General features: G+C 38.8%; 1 protein-coding gene across 1 annotated transcript in view; it reads left to right on the top strand.

Moving 5' to 3' along the window:
• Positions 1-6,142: 6,142 nt before the first annotated feature.
• yjefn3 (YjeF N-terminal domain containing 3) overlaps positions 6,143-18,847 on the top strand; it is a 35,449-nt gene continuing 22,744 nt past the window's right edge. The window contains exon 1 of the mRNA XM_084116818.1: positions 6,143-6,329. Coding sequence (XP_083972944.1) covers positions 6,271-6,329 — 59 coding nt within the window. The 5' untranslated portion in view covers positions 6,143-6,270. The remainder of the gene's footprint in view (positions 6,330-18,847) is intronic.

Genomic DNA, 18,847 nt, shown 5'->3' with positions numbered 1-18,847 from the left:
GGTTGTATATCTCACAGGAGTTTAGAAACCTTGAATTGAGTTTGGATCACGTTCCTCACCTTTGCTGCAAAGTGTCTTTTAACAGGCATTGGCATTCATACAGCATTCTATTCTGTGACGTCATAATGGAACACCCACTTATCTATAAAATGACTGGATATCTCATGACGTCATAAACAGTGACGCCACAGCGCCCGTATTGGTATTCCCTAGTGAGCTCACGCGTTCTATTTAATCAATAGGAAATGTTATGATTTGACTGAGAAAACACTGCCTAACGAGACACCGTCTTTAAATCTAAAATCTCCCTGTACATTCTTACAACGCAAACATCCAAAGTATTTAAATGGATATTTGTTTAAAGTCGGAAATGTTTCCTGCTTATTAAAAATTGCTTTGATACTGGGGAGAGGAGCTTGGAGAGTGTTTATCTAGGCTAACAGCAGGTGGCAATAATGAAGTGTGTTATTTTATGATTTGCCCTTTGAATGAAGAAGCTTACCTCCTCGTTAAAATACACGTTTAAAATATAATATTTAATTTTTAAGTGTCCAGTGTTCGTTATTCACTTATGGGACAGTGGTATAGCTAGTTAAAACTCCAAAACGTTAACTAAATCGGCGATTTCTTTGCAAAAGGAATAACGTTACAAATCTGTCGGCGTTCACTGAAGAGTTATCTTCACAGGTAAGAAAAACAGTTTATAACAGTTGGTGCATAAAGATGATGATACTATTACTTAAATAGTGAATGCTAAAGACCTATATTTTTGGGAATTGGCGAATATTGTTTCGTGGCCACGAATTAATAATACCTCAGCACGTTTTACTAATTTGTTCCCCCGTTTTACTATATTGTGGCCACGTTGTAATTCGTTAAATCAAAATAATGGAGGGAATTAGTTCAACGTGTCCACGATTTATTAAAACGAGGGAACAAATAAGTCGTCGTAACAACGAATTATATATATCGTAATAAAAAATGTGATCATTAGAATACCTAAATTACGTTGCTTGTAAAAAAGTTTTTGCCTCAGTCAGTTGAAGGGATGGTACAATGTGTGCTCATGATCAGGATGGCATGGCACCAGCTCTGTCAGGAAAAACAATGCAGATACTTTTCCTAACATTACAGTAGACGACTGGTTGTAAAACTGACATTTGATGCAAAAATTTACTTAGACTCGTTTGTTTTTGACATTTTAAAAATTGATTATTTTATTATTTAACTACATTTAAAATAGAGAGAGAGAGAGAGAGAGACAGATATGGTCAAGGTTTAAAATTAGAGGTTTATTTTTTTAATCTTCAGTGAATTCATGCTGGCAAGGATTGCTGGAAATTGAAACCGTTCTTTATCTTATTGATTTTTGTGCAGAACAAGCTTGCCCAGAGTTTTGCGCAGCCGTCTGCAATGTACTTAATGAAAAGGAAAATATGATTGTTGTATGGTTCTAGGTTGAACGTGTGCTTCAAGTTCCTTAAGTGCAGAGCCACCATGGAGTTCCAGAACCTGTGTGGATAGCCTGGTTTTAATATCGCTGTCCAGTTCTGAGATGTGCCCTGTGAAGTAAGTGCTGTTGAATACACCTCTAAGCTGTTTTGCAGATTTTTAGGACACTGTTTGATGGTCTGGTAAGTCCACCTCCCCAGATAGCAACATTGTTTCGGCCCGGATCCGGCCCACATCTGGCACTTGTGGAATGCGGATCTGGCCCACATGCAGCGTGGAATTACGGCACTTGTGTGGCCCACTACTGTTTGCCAGATCTGGGCCACAAGCAGGCCATAGCAATGCCACATGTCAGCCAAGAGCAAAGAAATAAACCAGAACTGGACCTTATCTGAGCCACAAAACCTGTGTATATTAAATATGGAGTCATCTCAGCCTTAATAAGCCTGTTAACAATCAGAATCACTGAAGGAAAGAAGAGAACAGAAAAAAGAGACGAGCAGAAACACAAGAACTAAAACTGACTTCAGACACAGTCTAAGATGAAATCAGCTGAATAGAAACGAAGACATTAAATCTGTGAAGATCTCAGCAGAGGAGGATTAAACAACTCCACAAACAGCATTACCAGCTTCACTTATTACTAACCAGACTGACTTTTTATTTTTTATTTTTTATTGAGAATTAACAGAGGTTTAACTCTGGTTCATTTGAAGTCACCATTACAGTGAATAGTGTTTCCATTAGTTGGGCTCTAAACTCTTATTATATCTTTTGTCTTTTTTGGCCGCTGTGACAGTGTGGTTGTCAAACACATTTGCAGCAGCAAAGAAAGCTAAAGTGAAATGAGATCAGGTGATGATGGTTATCTGTTGATGGTTTTATACTCATCATGAAATAACCTGATTCACTGATGGTTTTGGAATCTATTGCTGGATCTCATGCTGCAGTAACACAGGGTTTGTGATGTGAAAGTATTAATGGATCAACACAATTGTTAGATTACAAAAACATCAGTGAATCATGTTATTTCATGATGACTATAAAACCATCAACAGGAAACCATCATCACCTGATCTCATTTCACTTTAGCTTTCTTTGCTGCTGCAAATGTGTTTGATACACACACTGTCACAGTGGCCAAAAAAGACATTATAAAAAGATATATTACGAGTTAAGAGCCCAACTAATGGAAACACTAATCACTGCTATGATGACTTTAAATTAAACACATTAGAGTTAAACCTCTGTTAATTCTCAATAAAACTTTTGTAGACGTCTGCCAGAAATAAAGTCAGTCTGGTTAGTAATAAGTGAAGCTGGTAATGCTGTTTGTGGAGTTGTTTAATCCTCCTCCGCTGAGATCTTCACAGATTTAATGTCTTCTTTTCTATTCAGCTGATTTCATCTAAGACTGTGTCTGAAGTCAGTTGTAGTTCTTGTGTTTCTGCTCGTCTCTTTTTTCTGTTCTCTTCTTTCCTTCAGTGATTCTGCTTGTTAACAGGCTTATTAAGGCTGAGATGACTCCATATTTAATATACACAGGTTTTGTGGCTCAGATAAGGTCCAGTTCTGGTTTATTTCTTTGCTCTTGGCTGAGATGTGGCATTGCTATGGCCTGCTTGTGGCCCAGATCTGGCAAACAGTAGTGGGCCACACAAGTGCCGTAATTCCACGCTGCATGTGGGCCAGATCCGTATTCCACAAGTGCCAGATGTGGGCCGGATCCGGGCCGAAACAATGTTGCTATCTGGGTCTGGACTTCGTGTTGATGAGGGTGTGTCCAAACTCATCTTGGAAAGAGCTCTCTACACTGAGTCCTGATAAATGGGTAGGGCAGTGAACCTTCTTCGTAGCTGTTCTGACTACGAAGCCAGCTATGTATCCGACCACAGCCTCTTTAAACATGGACAGACTGGGAAGGCTTGCGGTGATATTTGTTTCCGTGTTCTCTTCTGCTTCGGGTTGCATGTCGCTTCGCCGAAATGACAACATATCAGAAGGTGTTGCCTCCAGTACCACTGTGCTGTCCAGTGGAGAGCAGTTGCCACTGGCTTTGATGGCATGTCTCACTACCATTCTTTTGAATGCTGACTTGAACTGCCTCGCTGTGGGATTGTTGTTACATCCATTAGCTGAGCGAATGGCAGCAAAAAACAGCTCAAGGTGGTCCTGGCTAAATTTGTAGGTCAGCAGATATTGTAACTGCGATGTCACATACATGTCATATAATTGTTTAAAACTTTTTATTGCCACCAGGAAACCAAGGAAGGCAGTTTTCTTGCCTGTTTCAACAAGGGGTCGTCCGTTAATGGCTCTTTCAATCCACTAATGTAATTGTAAGCTTCCATTAAGAAGGCCATGTTGGTGTTTCATTAACGGGCCTCAGGACTTTTAAATCCCCTGGGGATGGGATTTCTGGAATTCATCAGAAATTCATCAGATCAAAAAGGCGGTCGAATGTCTCCAGGAATTTACATGTTGGCTCACAGCCAGCAAACTGGGGGAGCTGCAGGTGTCGCTCGCATAACCGGAGAGCATGAGCTGATCTCAGTTTGTTGCCTAGATGTAGCCCTTCGTCCTTTTGCAGTCTGTGTAAAGACTTGATGTATTACCATTTTATGCTCTTTCCACAGGGATCTACAATAATGCCACAGGACCCCAAGGTTATCATATACCTTGAAGTTTTGCCTCCTGAGCTTTACAACCCATTCTTTCCTCCTGACAGGATCTTTTGGAAATCTACATAGTTGTACACAAAAAGCCAAATAAAGTTTTCATTTGCACAATATTAAGCACATGGTTTGACAGTTTTTGAACATCACTTGATTAGAGCTGTTAAACTTGGCAGATACACAATTTTAACAGTCAAATAAAACAATGAAAGATTTGTCACTGAAGAAAAATTCCTTGTATATGTGTACTTAAAATATAGCTCTTTCTGATTGTGTTTTATAGATCAGTAGTTTGTTCAAATAAAGTGTTTGAATATTTAGCAAGTACATGTTCAGGAAATGCATAATACAAATTGTATGGTTTAATGTAAGTAACTGTAAATGGACTCTGCACGAAGCTCTTTTGAAGCTGTCAAATGGTGTCGCTATTGGACACTTAATTGTGATTATTGCTGCTCTGAGGTCTCTTATAGGCTACAGGTGACTGTTTTAAGGTTGTTGTTTTTTTTTTTTTTGAAGAAGAAGCATTAGGCTACTCTTGCCTCGGAGAAAACAACACGGGATTGATTTACAACCTGTGGGCAGTTTTTCATTATATAGATCAGAGGGAACACCACACACAAAACATGCTGTTAAGAAACAGTCATTTAGCCCACTGATTTTTATCTTTACTCAATTAAATCCCAATTAACGTCTGATATAGTTTTGTAATTTTTCTTAATTTTTTTATTTTTCTTAAGCTTGACTGACTGTTTGATCGTTAAAAAAAGACGTGTTTTGTCCATTGTTGACTGTTGTCAAAATTGCTCTAAGTCATAAACAGCAACATTTAAATCGTTTTGGTTTGTTCGACTCTTGCTCCAGTCAAAAATAAAAAATGGAAGTGTTTTTCACCCCGATGGATGGCAGTGTCCGACTTTCTGACTAAAAAAATAAAGGTAACAACTTTATATCTCTGACTTAATATCTAGTATTTTCCATTTTCTTCTCGTCATTAATATCTCACAATGTGACTAAGCCTACTTTAAACACGTTTGATTTTTCAACGTCAAACGTCAATGACGTTTTTATTTTTCTCTATTGAGGCGGGAAACAGGCTTCCACCACTGATCTATATAATGATGACCAGTGGCTTCCACACACAATGGACTCCTCGCGCCAACAAAAAGTTAATTCAATTCCTAATGATTCTACAACGATAATTTTAAAGATGTGCAAGGAGAGACCAGCGTTGAATATTCGAGATACCAATATGTCTTGGAAACAGTTTATTTCACGCAAACGTCCACAATCCACTAACCAAAAATGCAGTTTGTTCAGCCTCAACGTATTATTTCGACGCCCTACTTTACGCTTACATCAGGTTTATGGCCGGTGGCGGTGAGTGATGAAATTAGTCACTAAGTTGATTCTAATTGTACATTTACACATTCGTCTCATTAGCTTTCGATTAACTCAATTTACTGTGTTTATTTCCCCATTCATTTAATAGGAGAACTTTGTACCTGCAATGACACGATACAACCTCTAAACGGCAGTGTGGCGCTAATACTGTAGCCATCTCCATTAATCCAGGTTTGTTCCCATTAATTATAACACATTTAAAACATTGCATACTGCTCATGTTAAATGTAAATGAACTAATTAATACATATTTATAATAAGATTAAGCACTTTAAAATGCAGCATTGTCATGTTTATATGTTAGTAGCATCACAATTTATATGAATTAGTCTTATATTGTGCTCTAAAATCATTCTAAATGGTAAAACCTTGAATATGAATACTGCAATGCATGAATATATGCATGACCAGTAGTATTTCATAGATGATGTGCCAAAACAGCAAAGTGTTTAAACTGAAATAGACATATTAACACTCTTGGACTGAGGATGCTACATCTGAAAGGGATGTGGTTTATGCTTGCCTGAGCTCTCCAGCATCAGGGGTGCTCAGCCAATCAGACGGCACTCCCGGTGTCTCCCTGCCTCTTAATTGGCTGACACTTCCAGCAAGAGTAGCTGATCTACGCATGGAGCCTGGGTTTATCAGGCAGCAGACAGAAGCAGGGCACACAGTCAGAAAAGAGAGAGCAATAACGGGGTGATTGTTGCCAGAGATAAGTGCTACTGAATCCATCAAGATGAGCCACAGCTCCAACGAGAAAGACCCTGAGACCATAGAGCCACTGCGTTATCTCAGGTATGCTGTATTATTTTGGTATTAAGCATCATAATGTGACCAGATTAGACATATTGATCCTTTTAAGGCAGATTTGTGTTTAAATGCATCACAATAGGGAGCCTGTTTAGGCAAATGTGATTTGTGGCACAGAAGGATGGCTGTAATATCCCACACTGTCTAAAGAAAATGCATCTAACTTAATTTCCTCCCAGCTTTCCTGTTTACAAAAATAAGGCACACTGATTATGATCAACGTGCTTTAATAACCTTATAGGCAAACAGGTGGAAGGAACAACGCACTTCAGCTCTCCCTACAGCAGTTTGTTGGTGATTTAGGCATGTCGGGAAAGGTGATGTGACATTTTAGCTGCTGGACGTTGTGATGGCAACATCATGGCCAACAATTTGCTCTTTAAAAAAGCAGGGGGTCGCCTGTTTCCTGATCTGAGTGAAATATGGCATGTGTCAGAGAGCTTTCTAAAGCATTATCAGTATATAAAAGTGTCTAATTCAGTCTAACATCTTACAAATTGCCTCATATTCATGTGAGATTTAGATTTAGCAGATGCTACGGAGTGTAACCGGAGAGTATCTTTAAAAAATGACAAAGAAGTGACAGAGAACAAATGGTGTTTTGATCAGAAGCCCGAGCGGCACGAGGTTTGTTTTCCATATTGGGCTTTCCTGAGAGGCCCTTGAAGCTCTTCACACCAGCCCACGACGTTTAAATACGCTGGTCGGCAAGAGACGAGGCAAATTATACACTTTAAGGGAGGATGGAATAATAGGATTTAAGGATTTGAGGTTTAACGGCGTGAATTCTGGGGAGATTAATGTTCCTGCTGTAACTTAAAACCCTCATAGCGTGTTGGTTTTGCGTGGTAACCACGCAGTGTGAACGCAGACAATTGGCTTTTCTATTATTATTATTATTATTTTTAAATCAAATCAAAATAGATTGATTTGTGGATTCACAATGTGTATCCTGGGATTAATGTGTGTTAATGGCACCTGCGTCCTTTTATTGATGTCAGGTATTGACGCCGAAACCAAGACGAACAACATTGGGTCACAAAAAGTTGGATGTTTGAGTCGTTTTGCTGGTTAGCATGGCCTTTACAGGGTCTTCATTGATGGCCATTCAAATGTGAAGTGAAGTAAACCGTAAAACTACAAACTAGTGCGTTTATGATTATGTTAATAAATTAAAATAATAATAAAAAAATACCAGCTTATAACATCAAGCAGCATAATGTGCTGTTTTTTTTACAGCTTATATTACGCATTTTCAAGTTACAAGTGGCCACGCCCACTTTTACGTAAAAAATAAGCTGGATAAAGCGCTTCTATTTTGTTTTAATTAAAATAGATAATGTTTTTTGTTGGACTCTTAAAAGTGTAAACATTGAATTTTTTTCTGTCTACTTCCTTTGACATCACAGCCCAAGATAGTTGCTAGTCAAGTGCTAGCATGCATGGTTTTTATGTGCGATTCGACCAATCACTGCTGTCTTGACATCATTTCCTGTTTCAGAATGATTAGTCATGGTATTGATGTTGCACTCAATTACCGTAAATAAAGCTCTGTATGCTTTCGAATCGCTCTCGTGGTACTGTTGAATACAAGTGGTGCAGTGGCCATGTGGTACAAGTCATAGCTCTCAGAAAATTACGTGTTTACACGTTGTAATTATAAGTTCTACAACCACGTGAAGGCTTTTTAACAGTTCAGTCGTTACAGTAATTACGACATGGCGTGAACACACCTTTACAGCTCAGATGATTGCCTCAAAAAACATGGCACATTTCAAGCCTCCTACTTTTGAGATGAAATGCTAACGGCTAGTTTTCCTCACATATTATATGTTGAACTTTATTCTTTATTCAGGATTGCACACCTTTTTGACCCAACGGTTGCATCACATGAAGAAACATTTTTTTGTAACTGGATAGGAGTTAACAGGTGGATCTTCTATTTGATAGGGTGTCCACCCTGTTGTCGTTCTCCACAGCTTTGAGCAGCTCTGTTTCTTTTTTGCCGAGCACTGTTTTTTTTTATAGGCCTAGACTCTAAATGCAATAACGGAGCAGCCTGCATGATTTGTGGTTTGTTACCAGGCAATGTGAGGACCCCATTAAAGTTAGATTATGGCGAGGCGAGGTCTCAATTTACTCAGTTTGTCAAAAGTGAAACAGAGGTGTGTGCACTTTTACTAGATGTTCTGAGTCCTCCTGTATTGATGTCTAATAAGCCACTGATTTACAAGATCATGGAGCTGGTCCACAGTCATTGTTCTCAGCTGGTCAAGAAGAATACTGTCACACACCATCTGTCTCTTCAGCTTTGATGCCAGAAATGGTCTGATGCGCCATCAATCCAGATCTATCAAACATGGTCCAACCAGACTCAAACTCTTGAGCCCACATGAGCACCATTTCTTAGTGTAACCACTGGGCTATGGCTCTGACCAGAGAATATTTTAAGAGCCAAAATTCTTCTTAAATTTGCTAAGGGAGTAATAAAATTGAAACTAAGGCTGATTGAGGCTACACTTCTTTACAAACAAAATGATATGACAGAACTAGTAGGAGTAGTATGATAGTATGTTATTTCAAATTCAAACTTATATAGGTGTGTACTTTGATGCAGTGCGTGTCTTTTATCAGCGACAGCTTATCTGTTATTGGCCAGATTTTTGCTGACAACAATGAGGTTTCATGTTTATTCAGACACCTTCAATTCTGTTATCTCTCACAAATTAGTTTTTATAAAAATCTATTTTTGTGTAATCTTAATGTTTCTGTCATTTAAATAAAACAAAATATAGACTTAAATAATTATTTAAAATTGATTAAAATAATATGCTTATATCATTCTTCTTGTATAGGCCTATAAGACACCGTATTAAAGCAGCATTATGCAGCTTTGCCGATTTCTTCACTGTTTTCACTTTTCTATAGAGCTCCCCCTACCGCTTCGGAATAGATATTTGACAACACTGTCGTCAAAACTCGTTGGCGACTTCTCCCCCCTCCCATCTCCTCCCGCTGGTCATGTGCATTTGTTTTCAAAGAAGCCGGCGAACGCACGGAGCCATGTCCACTGAGGTATGTATGATACACAGAAGGCTAGCATATAAATGTTTAGATAGTGTATGTGTGCAGTGCCGTAAAGCAATTCGTTACATCGCGAGACCTGATATCACGCGATACTTCCTGACTCTGAGGCCGGCGGCCCGCAGGCCCAAAGTTGCAAGTGTGGTTTTTCCGCTCACAAGCGCTCGGGGGTGCGAGACGACCACCATTCATTCCGAAAACAGTAATATAACTATTCCAGTGACTCCAAAGCTGTTCGGTTAAGATAAAAAAGTTACTTAGTTCACCTTTAAGCAGCATATACCTTCGATAAAATATTCAAAAATATTCGCTATTTGATAAAGGTTTTTCTGGGTGTTAAATTCAAATGTCTGTAAATATTACATCTAATTCACTTCTTTTTTAATATAGAATTATTTTTGGCTTTATTATGATAGGACAGTAAGCAGACAGGAAGCAAAGTGGGAGAGAGAAATGTCCGCGAGCCGGGACTCGAACTCGGGTTGCCCGAAGCGCAGCGGATTTATATGTCAGCACGCTGCCCACTATCGCCGTCGACTCTAATCCACTTCTTGAGCAAAAAATAAATAAAGCGAACACCATGCAAGTGACACTACTGAAAACAGAAAATGTGCCACTTGGTGGTTTCAGGCGTGGCAGAGTTTGTTTGTCATAGCCAATCTCAACGAACGTTTTGACGTTTTTTATTTCTGCCGGGTTGCACCAGGTAGGCCCTGGTGATATGATATGCTTCTCATTTCTCATTTCCCATTTGTGCATCCTCGTTTCCTTTCCTTGCTTCCTTTCTTCATGTCTCAGCTCCACCCCCTTAGAATGCGAGGGAAGGATACACTTGTCTATCCTCGTTCCTCGCTCCTCGCCTCCTCGCGTTGCAATTAAGACAACTGAGATGCCCTTGGAGATGGCTTAGTTCGATTGATCTCCGTTCACGAGCTGGAGGACGGAGGAGTAAGGAAACGAGGAAGCATCAATATGAGCATTGAGAAGCACCCCTTGCACCTCACACTCGGAAATTTCCTACTTCCCTCTTCTGAAGTTTTGAAAGCTTGTCGCATTCAAGTTCTTTGTTGTTGGAAAGAACTGGAAACATGGAGGACACCAGGTTTATTCTTGCCTATTTATTGGAACAATCTTATTAAAGCCAAAATGATATTTAGCGTCCTGTTCATTGACAACCATATAAACATACACACACTATCTAGATCTGCCTATTCTGGAATTTCGGTCAAATACAGGCTATTTTTGCTGAGTATAAAACACAATACACTTGAAATGGTTATTCATATATGTAAATATCGACTACTTTATTGACAAGACAAGGCGATGTTAAAGAACACCAGTCACAACAGCAATCGTTCTCCCCTCCGCCATGTTTAAAGTTTATGGCACTCCCAACTCACAAACTTGGGTATCAACATTATCCCCGAGCTTCCCAGTGGTAAAATACGATTTGAGAGGCAGTTCATGTCCAATTTTTAACTAGGAAACAGCATAAACATCGAACGTGAATGAGGAGTGGCTGGGAGTGTATTATCGGATATTATTCGTCAAATCCATGAAATTTCAAAGTGAAAAATAAAAAATGCAGTCTGGTGAAGCATCATGGAAGTCATGAAAACACGAGGCATGTTTCTACTTTTAAGCTTTTCTACGCTGCCCTGCTTTACGAGGGAAAGCGCAAATGGAGATAACTGTTTTGATTGGCGTTTTTGTGCTGGATTGTGTCACATCAAGCCATATTTTTGTGCTCTTGACAGAAAAAATGTTTGTCACTAGAATGGCATCAAGCTTGGTTAGTGCGCTATCTGAGGGCGTCAGCCGAAAAGGATATCCATTTCAGAATGGAGCAAGTTACATTTTATAAAAGAATTACGAAAACAAATGGGTTTTAATGGAATAATGTGCTCCATGAATCGTTCACAATAACACCAGACATATTATGAAAGTAAATACAATCAATTTTGATTTGAAGTTGACTGTAATTGAAGATAAAATTATTCATAATTGCTAATATCTCTGAGAACATAGTGAAATAGAGCCATTTTTTTTTATTATGACACTAAAAGGACAGAATGGAAGATAAAGTGCTTATTTTTCTCTTTTGGGAGCAGGATTTTAATGTTTGTTTTATTTTAATGACTTTTTCTTATCCATCCGAGAGCTTGCCTACCAGAGTCAGCTCATATAGAGCCTCATTTATTGAGCTATAAAGAGGGGAGATTAAAGTTTATATCACAGGCAAAATAACTGTCTACAGTAAAACACCACCACTTCAGTTCAATATATCTGCTTTCATTGTTAATTTGGTAAATCAAATCTCTATTGTAGATAGTTTATCATATGCTAATAAGGTCCAAATCTCTCCATATCATACCAATTTAGTGATTACAGAGGTTGACTTTTCTCAAATGTCTATTCTTCAGTCAAGGGGTTGAAGGAGATTGACAGTATTTCATTTTCCTCCCTTTGACGTGTATAATGAGTGTCTTCACTGCTTGTGGTTGGGGCTGTGAATCTGTTGGATAAGATTGACAGTGCTTAGTTTTTCTCCTCCTGATGTGTTTAATGAGTGTCTTCACTGCCAAGCTGCTGCGTAATGAAGTGCCTCTATTTCTGATAGACTAGGTGAGATGTAGGAGATGGGGGAGGTGGTATTGTTTATAAGAAAGCCCCTTCCTCCATGCAGGCGCAGTGTCCTCAAGAAAACTGAGAAATCAAACTTGATTGAGATCCCCTTGAGTAATTGTCCTCCATTTTTGTCTTTTTCTCTGATTCACATGGCTATTGTTTATTTAGCAAGTCAAATTACAAATGAAAAGAATATTTTTTGCTTCAAAACAAATTCAAAAATCTGCCCTAGAATGCCTTACATATCATTGATCTAATTGAATTTCATGTTTTACTCAGATATACGTCAGATTAGGGAAGCAAAACGTGCTAAGACAGGAATTTTGTGTAGAGTCCTTTTCCTTTGTTCCCCCTCCCCTATAAACTCGCCCACATTCCAGCATGGTGGAATATGAGCACAAGGAGGGGGTACAGGTAATTTTAAGACTCGAGAGGTTATCATGCAAGAAAAAAAATGCATCAGTTATGTGATGTATAATCATTGAGGCTAGATGCATGTATTGGGGAACCATCAACTATTAAAAGTGTCAATAGGAGCTGTTTGCATGAGCACATGGTACAATTTCCATTAGCAGAGAACAGCTGCGAGTCAGGGACTGATATATGGCCAAGTCACCATAGAAACAGTGGGACTGCAACATATTCCTATGAAGTCCACACACATATTTGACAGCATGGCAGTTTCTATGAGAATGAGGAATGAAAAAGGACCAGTTGACCAGTCACTAACTGAGGGAAATGTGAATATTCGCTTGAACTGTATCAATTATATTTTGGAATTTCGTCAGACAGAACGATGTCCCGCAGCCTTGTCCGGATTAAACATCCGGAATGTTCTGCTCCAGCTCAAGTTCTTTGTAAATTTTGACGGCTGTGGATGGCCAACATTTTAGCAGTTTTCCGCTGCTATGCCTGTCTTAAATTGTCCCTTTTTGTTTTGCCAGAGACAGCATAATTGGGTTCACCGTCTCGCTCGGTTGGGCTTATTACAAAGCCATTATGGTCTGGCAAAAGCTGACAGTCTAGAAACCAGGAGTTATAATTTGGCCCATGTCTCTCTTTGCTCCGGGAATATATTTGGTTTATAGCTCTCAAATGTAGTTTGTGTTGTAATGCTTAGTCTACATTTATTACTTTAATTTAATAAATATATAGCTGTGGGTCATTCTTGGGAGAAGGTGCTGGGTTTTTTTCAGTAAATTTCAGGATTTTGACAATGTATTTTGAGGATGATGTTGTCCTGATGGCTTCATCAGGCTGTGACTTTCAGTGTTTACTTGGGCAGAGGGAATGAGGATCAGCACCTCCAAATCCGAGGCCATGGTTCTCAGACGGAAAGCAGTGGGTTGCCCGTAGGGAGTGAGTTGCTTCTTCTAGTAGAAGAGTTTAAGTACCTCGGGGTCTTCTTTACAAGTGAGGGTAGGTCGGAGCATGAGAGACAGGTGGATCAGTGTAGCGACAGCAGTAATGCTAAAAAGTAAATGGTAATGCCGTCATGGTAGAGCTAAGGCTGGCAACACACTTGAAGATTTTAAGCCCAATTTTGTGCCCGATTTGCAACCCCCAATCATTTGGGGGGGGTGGCCCGATTCAAGGCTTCTCGCAACCGACTTTTTGTCCAAAAAATCCTCAATTGTGTGGTGTCATTATGTTTATTTTACTGCTCCCGATCGCTTTGGAGCCCTTTGGAGCAAAACATATTTGCTATTTACGACTCTTGATCGGGCTGCCTCTGGCGTGATACCCGTGATCGAGCAAGCTTCACCAATCGGATGTTGCCGGCTTCTATAGCTGAAACTTGCCAGCCACAAACATGCCACGAAAGTATTGAGCATTGAGAAAGAAGATCACCCATATTCGTTTTTTCCCTTTGTTTTTTTCCCCGTAAAAATGTTACTACAATCAACAGGTGCGTGTAATCGACAGGTGCGTGTAGTCTCTCGGTCCGGACGAATCTTCTAGTGTGTGCATTTGGAGGATTATAATGCTAAAAAAAAGGTTGAAACTGTCCGTATGTCTGTGGTCTCCCACAGTTTTAAAATCAGTTAAGATTTGAACATTGACTAGTGTGTCCCAGGCCTAAGCCTGAAGGCGAAGCTTTCGAATTTACCAGTCGATCTATGTTCCAACCCTTGCCTACGGTCATGGGCTCTGAGTTGTGACCGTAAGAATGAGATAGTGGGTACAAGAGGCCAAAATTAGTTTTCTTCGCAGGGACCCTGACCCTGAGAGACTGGGTGTGAAGCTCGGACATCTGGGAGAGACTTGGAGTAGAGACGCTGCTCCTCCGCATTGAAAGGAGCCAGTTGAGATGTTTCGGCCATCTGCTCAGGATACCTCCCGGACGCGTGGATGTGTTCCGGGCATGTCCAACTGTGAAGAGAACCCGGGGCAAACCCAGAACACACTGGAGGGATTATATCTATATAAGGACATATGGGCATCCTTCCGGATTAGTGATGGATGGATAATCAATTTGTAGACTTTATTTTCTCAAAAGTATAAACACTGTGGTGCTTTCAAAACATTGTTTTGTTTGTTTGAGCATCCTGACAAGCCTGACAAAGCAACAGTGGCTCAACCAATGGCATGAATCTGGGGCGGGACTATCAATGATGGATGTTGGATTGTTTGGTCAGTATTTAGTCATTATTTTTTGAAGTCACATAATCATTGGAATCATTGGAAAAAAATTCTGGTTCCAGCTTTGATTTTGGTTCTGATTTTTAATAAAAAATATTAAGGAAAATAATGCACAATACTCAGACAGTGCTTTTTGTCTTTATTACTTGCTGTCAAATGATATTTTTAACCATAACATCAACAAAGTCAATGTGTAACAAGGTTTTTGCAAAACTAATACATTTTTCTGAAGAAAGATCAACACCTAACCTAACTAACCCTTGAATGAATTCCTACTTGATGATGGGGAAGTGCAAGGAATAGTAGTGTTGTTTGTTTTAATTGTTATGAATTATGTGATTTATGTGAAAATGTCTAAAAAAAATTATTCAAAAACCTTTAATCAATATTTTCAAATAAACAAAAATGATATGCTGCCAGCGCTTCGCCCACGGGGCATTTGGCTGCAATAAAGTCCTACATTAGCAACTTTTCCACCATTAGGCCAAACCATTCTCATTGCTTAACTGTTCCATTCCATGTCGATCCAGCCCAACCGGTACGGATATGGTTTCATTTTCCATTGTAGGACTGATAAGAGCTCTTTGGAATGTAATACCTTTGTTGCCTTGATAAAGCAAAGGCTTACAGACAGTATGAGATGTAAATAGTGACCGCGTTATTGAGGATGATCTGATATTTCTATTATTAACTTGTGCTTACTTCACTCAGATAGTGTGCCTGGTCAGATACAGAGAAACTGGTACCCAGGCAACAGACAAGTGACCAATCCTGAGTGGCGACGTCACTACACGCATTCTACCATCACAGAGAATTCCGAACCGAGAACGGTTTGTAATCTTGAGATGCCAAACAAAGCTCAAGTGGAACTGGAACCGTTCCCTACCGTTCTTAGAACCAGTCGGCCTGACGGTGGAAAAGCAACTATTGGTGTTACTTCAGATAAATAGAAATACCTGTTGCCATTTTTTGGCATATCTTAAAGGGATACTCACTTTAAAATGAAAATTCTGTCATCATATACTCACCCTCATGTTGTTTCAAACCTGTATGAATTTCTTTCTTCTGCTGAACAGAAAGGAAGATATTTAGAAGAATGTCAGTAACCAGACAGTTTTTGGTACCATTGACTTCCATAGTAGGAAAAAAAATATACTATGGAAGTCAATGGTACCAAAAACATCTCTTTATCTCCAATACTTCTGCATTTTTGACAATTTTAAACTGACCATACCCATTATGAATTTGAATATATGGACAAATTATGCTGTATTTACCATTGAAAACAGTTAATCTGTGAAAAGATGGACGTGCTGTTGGGTTAACACATGTCTTGTTGTGTGTGTTTTTTTTGTTTTGTTGTAATGACAACAAAAAGGCTCTTAGAGGAGAAATCACTGACCTTTACCAGGCATTTAAATCTCATCAAATGCAATTTTTTCTGTGAATCAGCCCAAAGGCAGCTTACTGTCTTGTGATCTGAATGACCGTGACCAAGGATGAGAGGGGACTTGCTCTCGAGGCCGCTAGCGGTCTCTGTTGATTAGCGCTCTTGCTAATCACAGTCAACAATCAACATGTGGCGGCCCTCGGCAGCCCTGGTGTTGGGAAGAATATATTTACATGACCCTGCTGGAGGTCTAGAAGCAGATGTCATTTATTTGTTCATCGCTACTGACTGGAGCAGCATTACTCAGAAGCATTTAACGTCACATTTTGGTTGTAGTAAGCCACGCTTAAAAGTAAGACGTAAAAATGAATGCAATCGACGGTTGTGGAGGTAGCCTCAATATAGTAGCCTCATATAACATAGTTTTACTACAAAAACCAGATTGAACTGCAGCTACGTACTGAGAAAAAAATACATTCAGTCTAATTTGCAACATCTTTGGAATGATTTTTATTATTTTAATGACAAGCTTTTCACAAAGCGTTTTTACAGCATAGTTGTACTAGCTGGGCATGCTGTCAGCAAATTGTCAGCAAGGTGTCTACGATATGATAATATCCATTTCTGTTTAATTAAAACATTTTTGGTAGCGGAATCTTGGCAGTTGGCTTGCTTATGCTTCCCGCACAACACATTTTCCATGATGAGTCTCCTCAGTTGATGTTCCAGCAATGGGGAAAAAAGACATACTGTAGCAGGGATTTGCCAGCCCCAGGCAGCCATTTTTAACTCATCTCTGTGTGTAAAAAAAATCCAGTTTTAAGCAATAATAGACTCATTGTTCTGGTATGAGCCAGTAGCTATACATTCTGTTTTCTCATTAGAGCCCTCTGAAAAAACAAAATTGCAATAAACAAGGTTGGCAGCACATTGGTATCTCATAAAAGTGACATAATGCCTCACTCCGTAACCTTTGATGTATTACACTTTAGCTAGAATGAACAAATTTAGATACTTTCATGTTTATTGCTTGGCACAGTTTGTTGAGACACCAAAGTGTTTGAAAACAAAATCGTGGAGAACATCATCTTTCCATGAAATACATATTTTGCTTTTTTTTCCTTTAGTTTTTGGGCTTTGGTTGATAGGAAAGCACAAAGTAAATTTGACATTTCTGTAATAATGTTATCAAGGGCATCTGAAAGAAAAATAACGTTCTCTTTCTTTCTTTTATTCATTCCTTGTCAGTCTCCTACTGATAGCATCACTCCTCGATTTTAGTCGTATCCTTTCTATTCTGCCTGGGAGATTTTGCTTTACTGTTCGTAGGATTTGATTTTCTTGCCAATTATGCATGTCTTTTTCCTTCTTGGTTAGAGGTGTTAATTTGCTTTTGGTTAATTTGAAACGCTTCAAAACATTTGTAATTGTAGGTGCTATTCTTAAATATCCAAACTCTCTGTATTAATCTGTCAACTTTTGATCAGACTTTATTCAAGATGTCAAGATATTAGTGTTATTTTAGTATTATTTATAGCTTTTATTCATATATTTTCAGTTTCCATTTTAATTTTAGTAATTTTCTTATGTGCATTTGCCATTTTTATCAGTTTTTTCATTTCTATTTATCTTTAATTTATGATTTATTTCAGTTTTAGTCATTTCAGTGCTTCAACTTGAACTTTTTCATCTAGTATTTATATTTTATTTTATTCAATCTTTATTCCAAAGAAGGTTTTAGCTTAGATTGGCTTTTTTATCAGTTATTGATTATTTTGAAAATGTGTCACATAAACGTGAAACTTTAATAGTCAGCACTGCATAATTTTTATTATTATAAAATAGAATTTTAAATGTGTTATTATTATATTAGATGTTTTATTGCTTCTGTCCTCCATCTCCATCTTTTGACAGCCAGATTTGTGAGTATACATGCACAGGTTAACTGGTTTTATTATATTCAAGTAAACTATTTTTCATTGTGACGGAAGTGCTTTGTCCATTTAAAATGGCATAATTTATTCAATCTCATATTGACTTCAACTGAATGTCCTCCCTTGAATGGGTTCCTAGTACCAGCGCTGTTTTAATCTCCATTAAAGATGTCTATAAAAGTTATGAATTGGACTCTGGGCACACGATGCAATCAGATGATGGAATATGAATGCAAGCTCTCAACAGGGGAATCAGAGTGCCAGAGATGAGGAACAAAGCTTTTATTCAGCACGGCTTGATAGCATACTTGTTTCCTGTATGAAAGACTTCTGAATAGGTAAACAAGCTATGAAAACGTCTAAACCAAGATGTTTTATCGCATTTTTTATAATAGAAATTCGAATTGCGAACATCTGAGCACAGATTCTCCATGTGCCATATGGCCGTGTCAATATAACAAAGCTGGAGTATTATATTGACAGTTGTCAACATGACTTATTTTCAGGATAAATTGTGATTCTCGGTTCAGCCAGATGAGGACATGGACCATGCCTAAATGCTCTGGCATAGTCTCAATGTAGTTTATGGGCGTCCTGAGTAAGAGAGCGCTGAGCTGGATGAAAAGGATGAGGAGAGAACAAGGATAGGTCAGTAGAGAGAGAATCTCAGAGGATGCACTCTCATTGGCTCGTGTTGACAGGTCAGGTCAGGACTGGAGCAACGCTATTGGTCAGGATGATTAAACGTATTAGGATCCTTACACCAGTGAGTAACATTTTCTCAGGTTAAGAGACAATTTTATTACTATATTATTGTATTACTA

Source organism: Abramis brama (assembly GCF_963993115.1).
Source record: "Abramis brama genome assembly, chromosome: 6".
In the NCBI taxonomy this organism is placed as follows: Eukaryota; Metazoa; Chordata; class Actinopteri; order Cypriniformes; family Leuciscidae; genus Abramis; species Abramis brama.
Note: the sequence above shows the minus strand (reverse complement) of the source record. Positions and strands in the feature narration are given on the sequence as shown.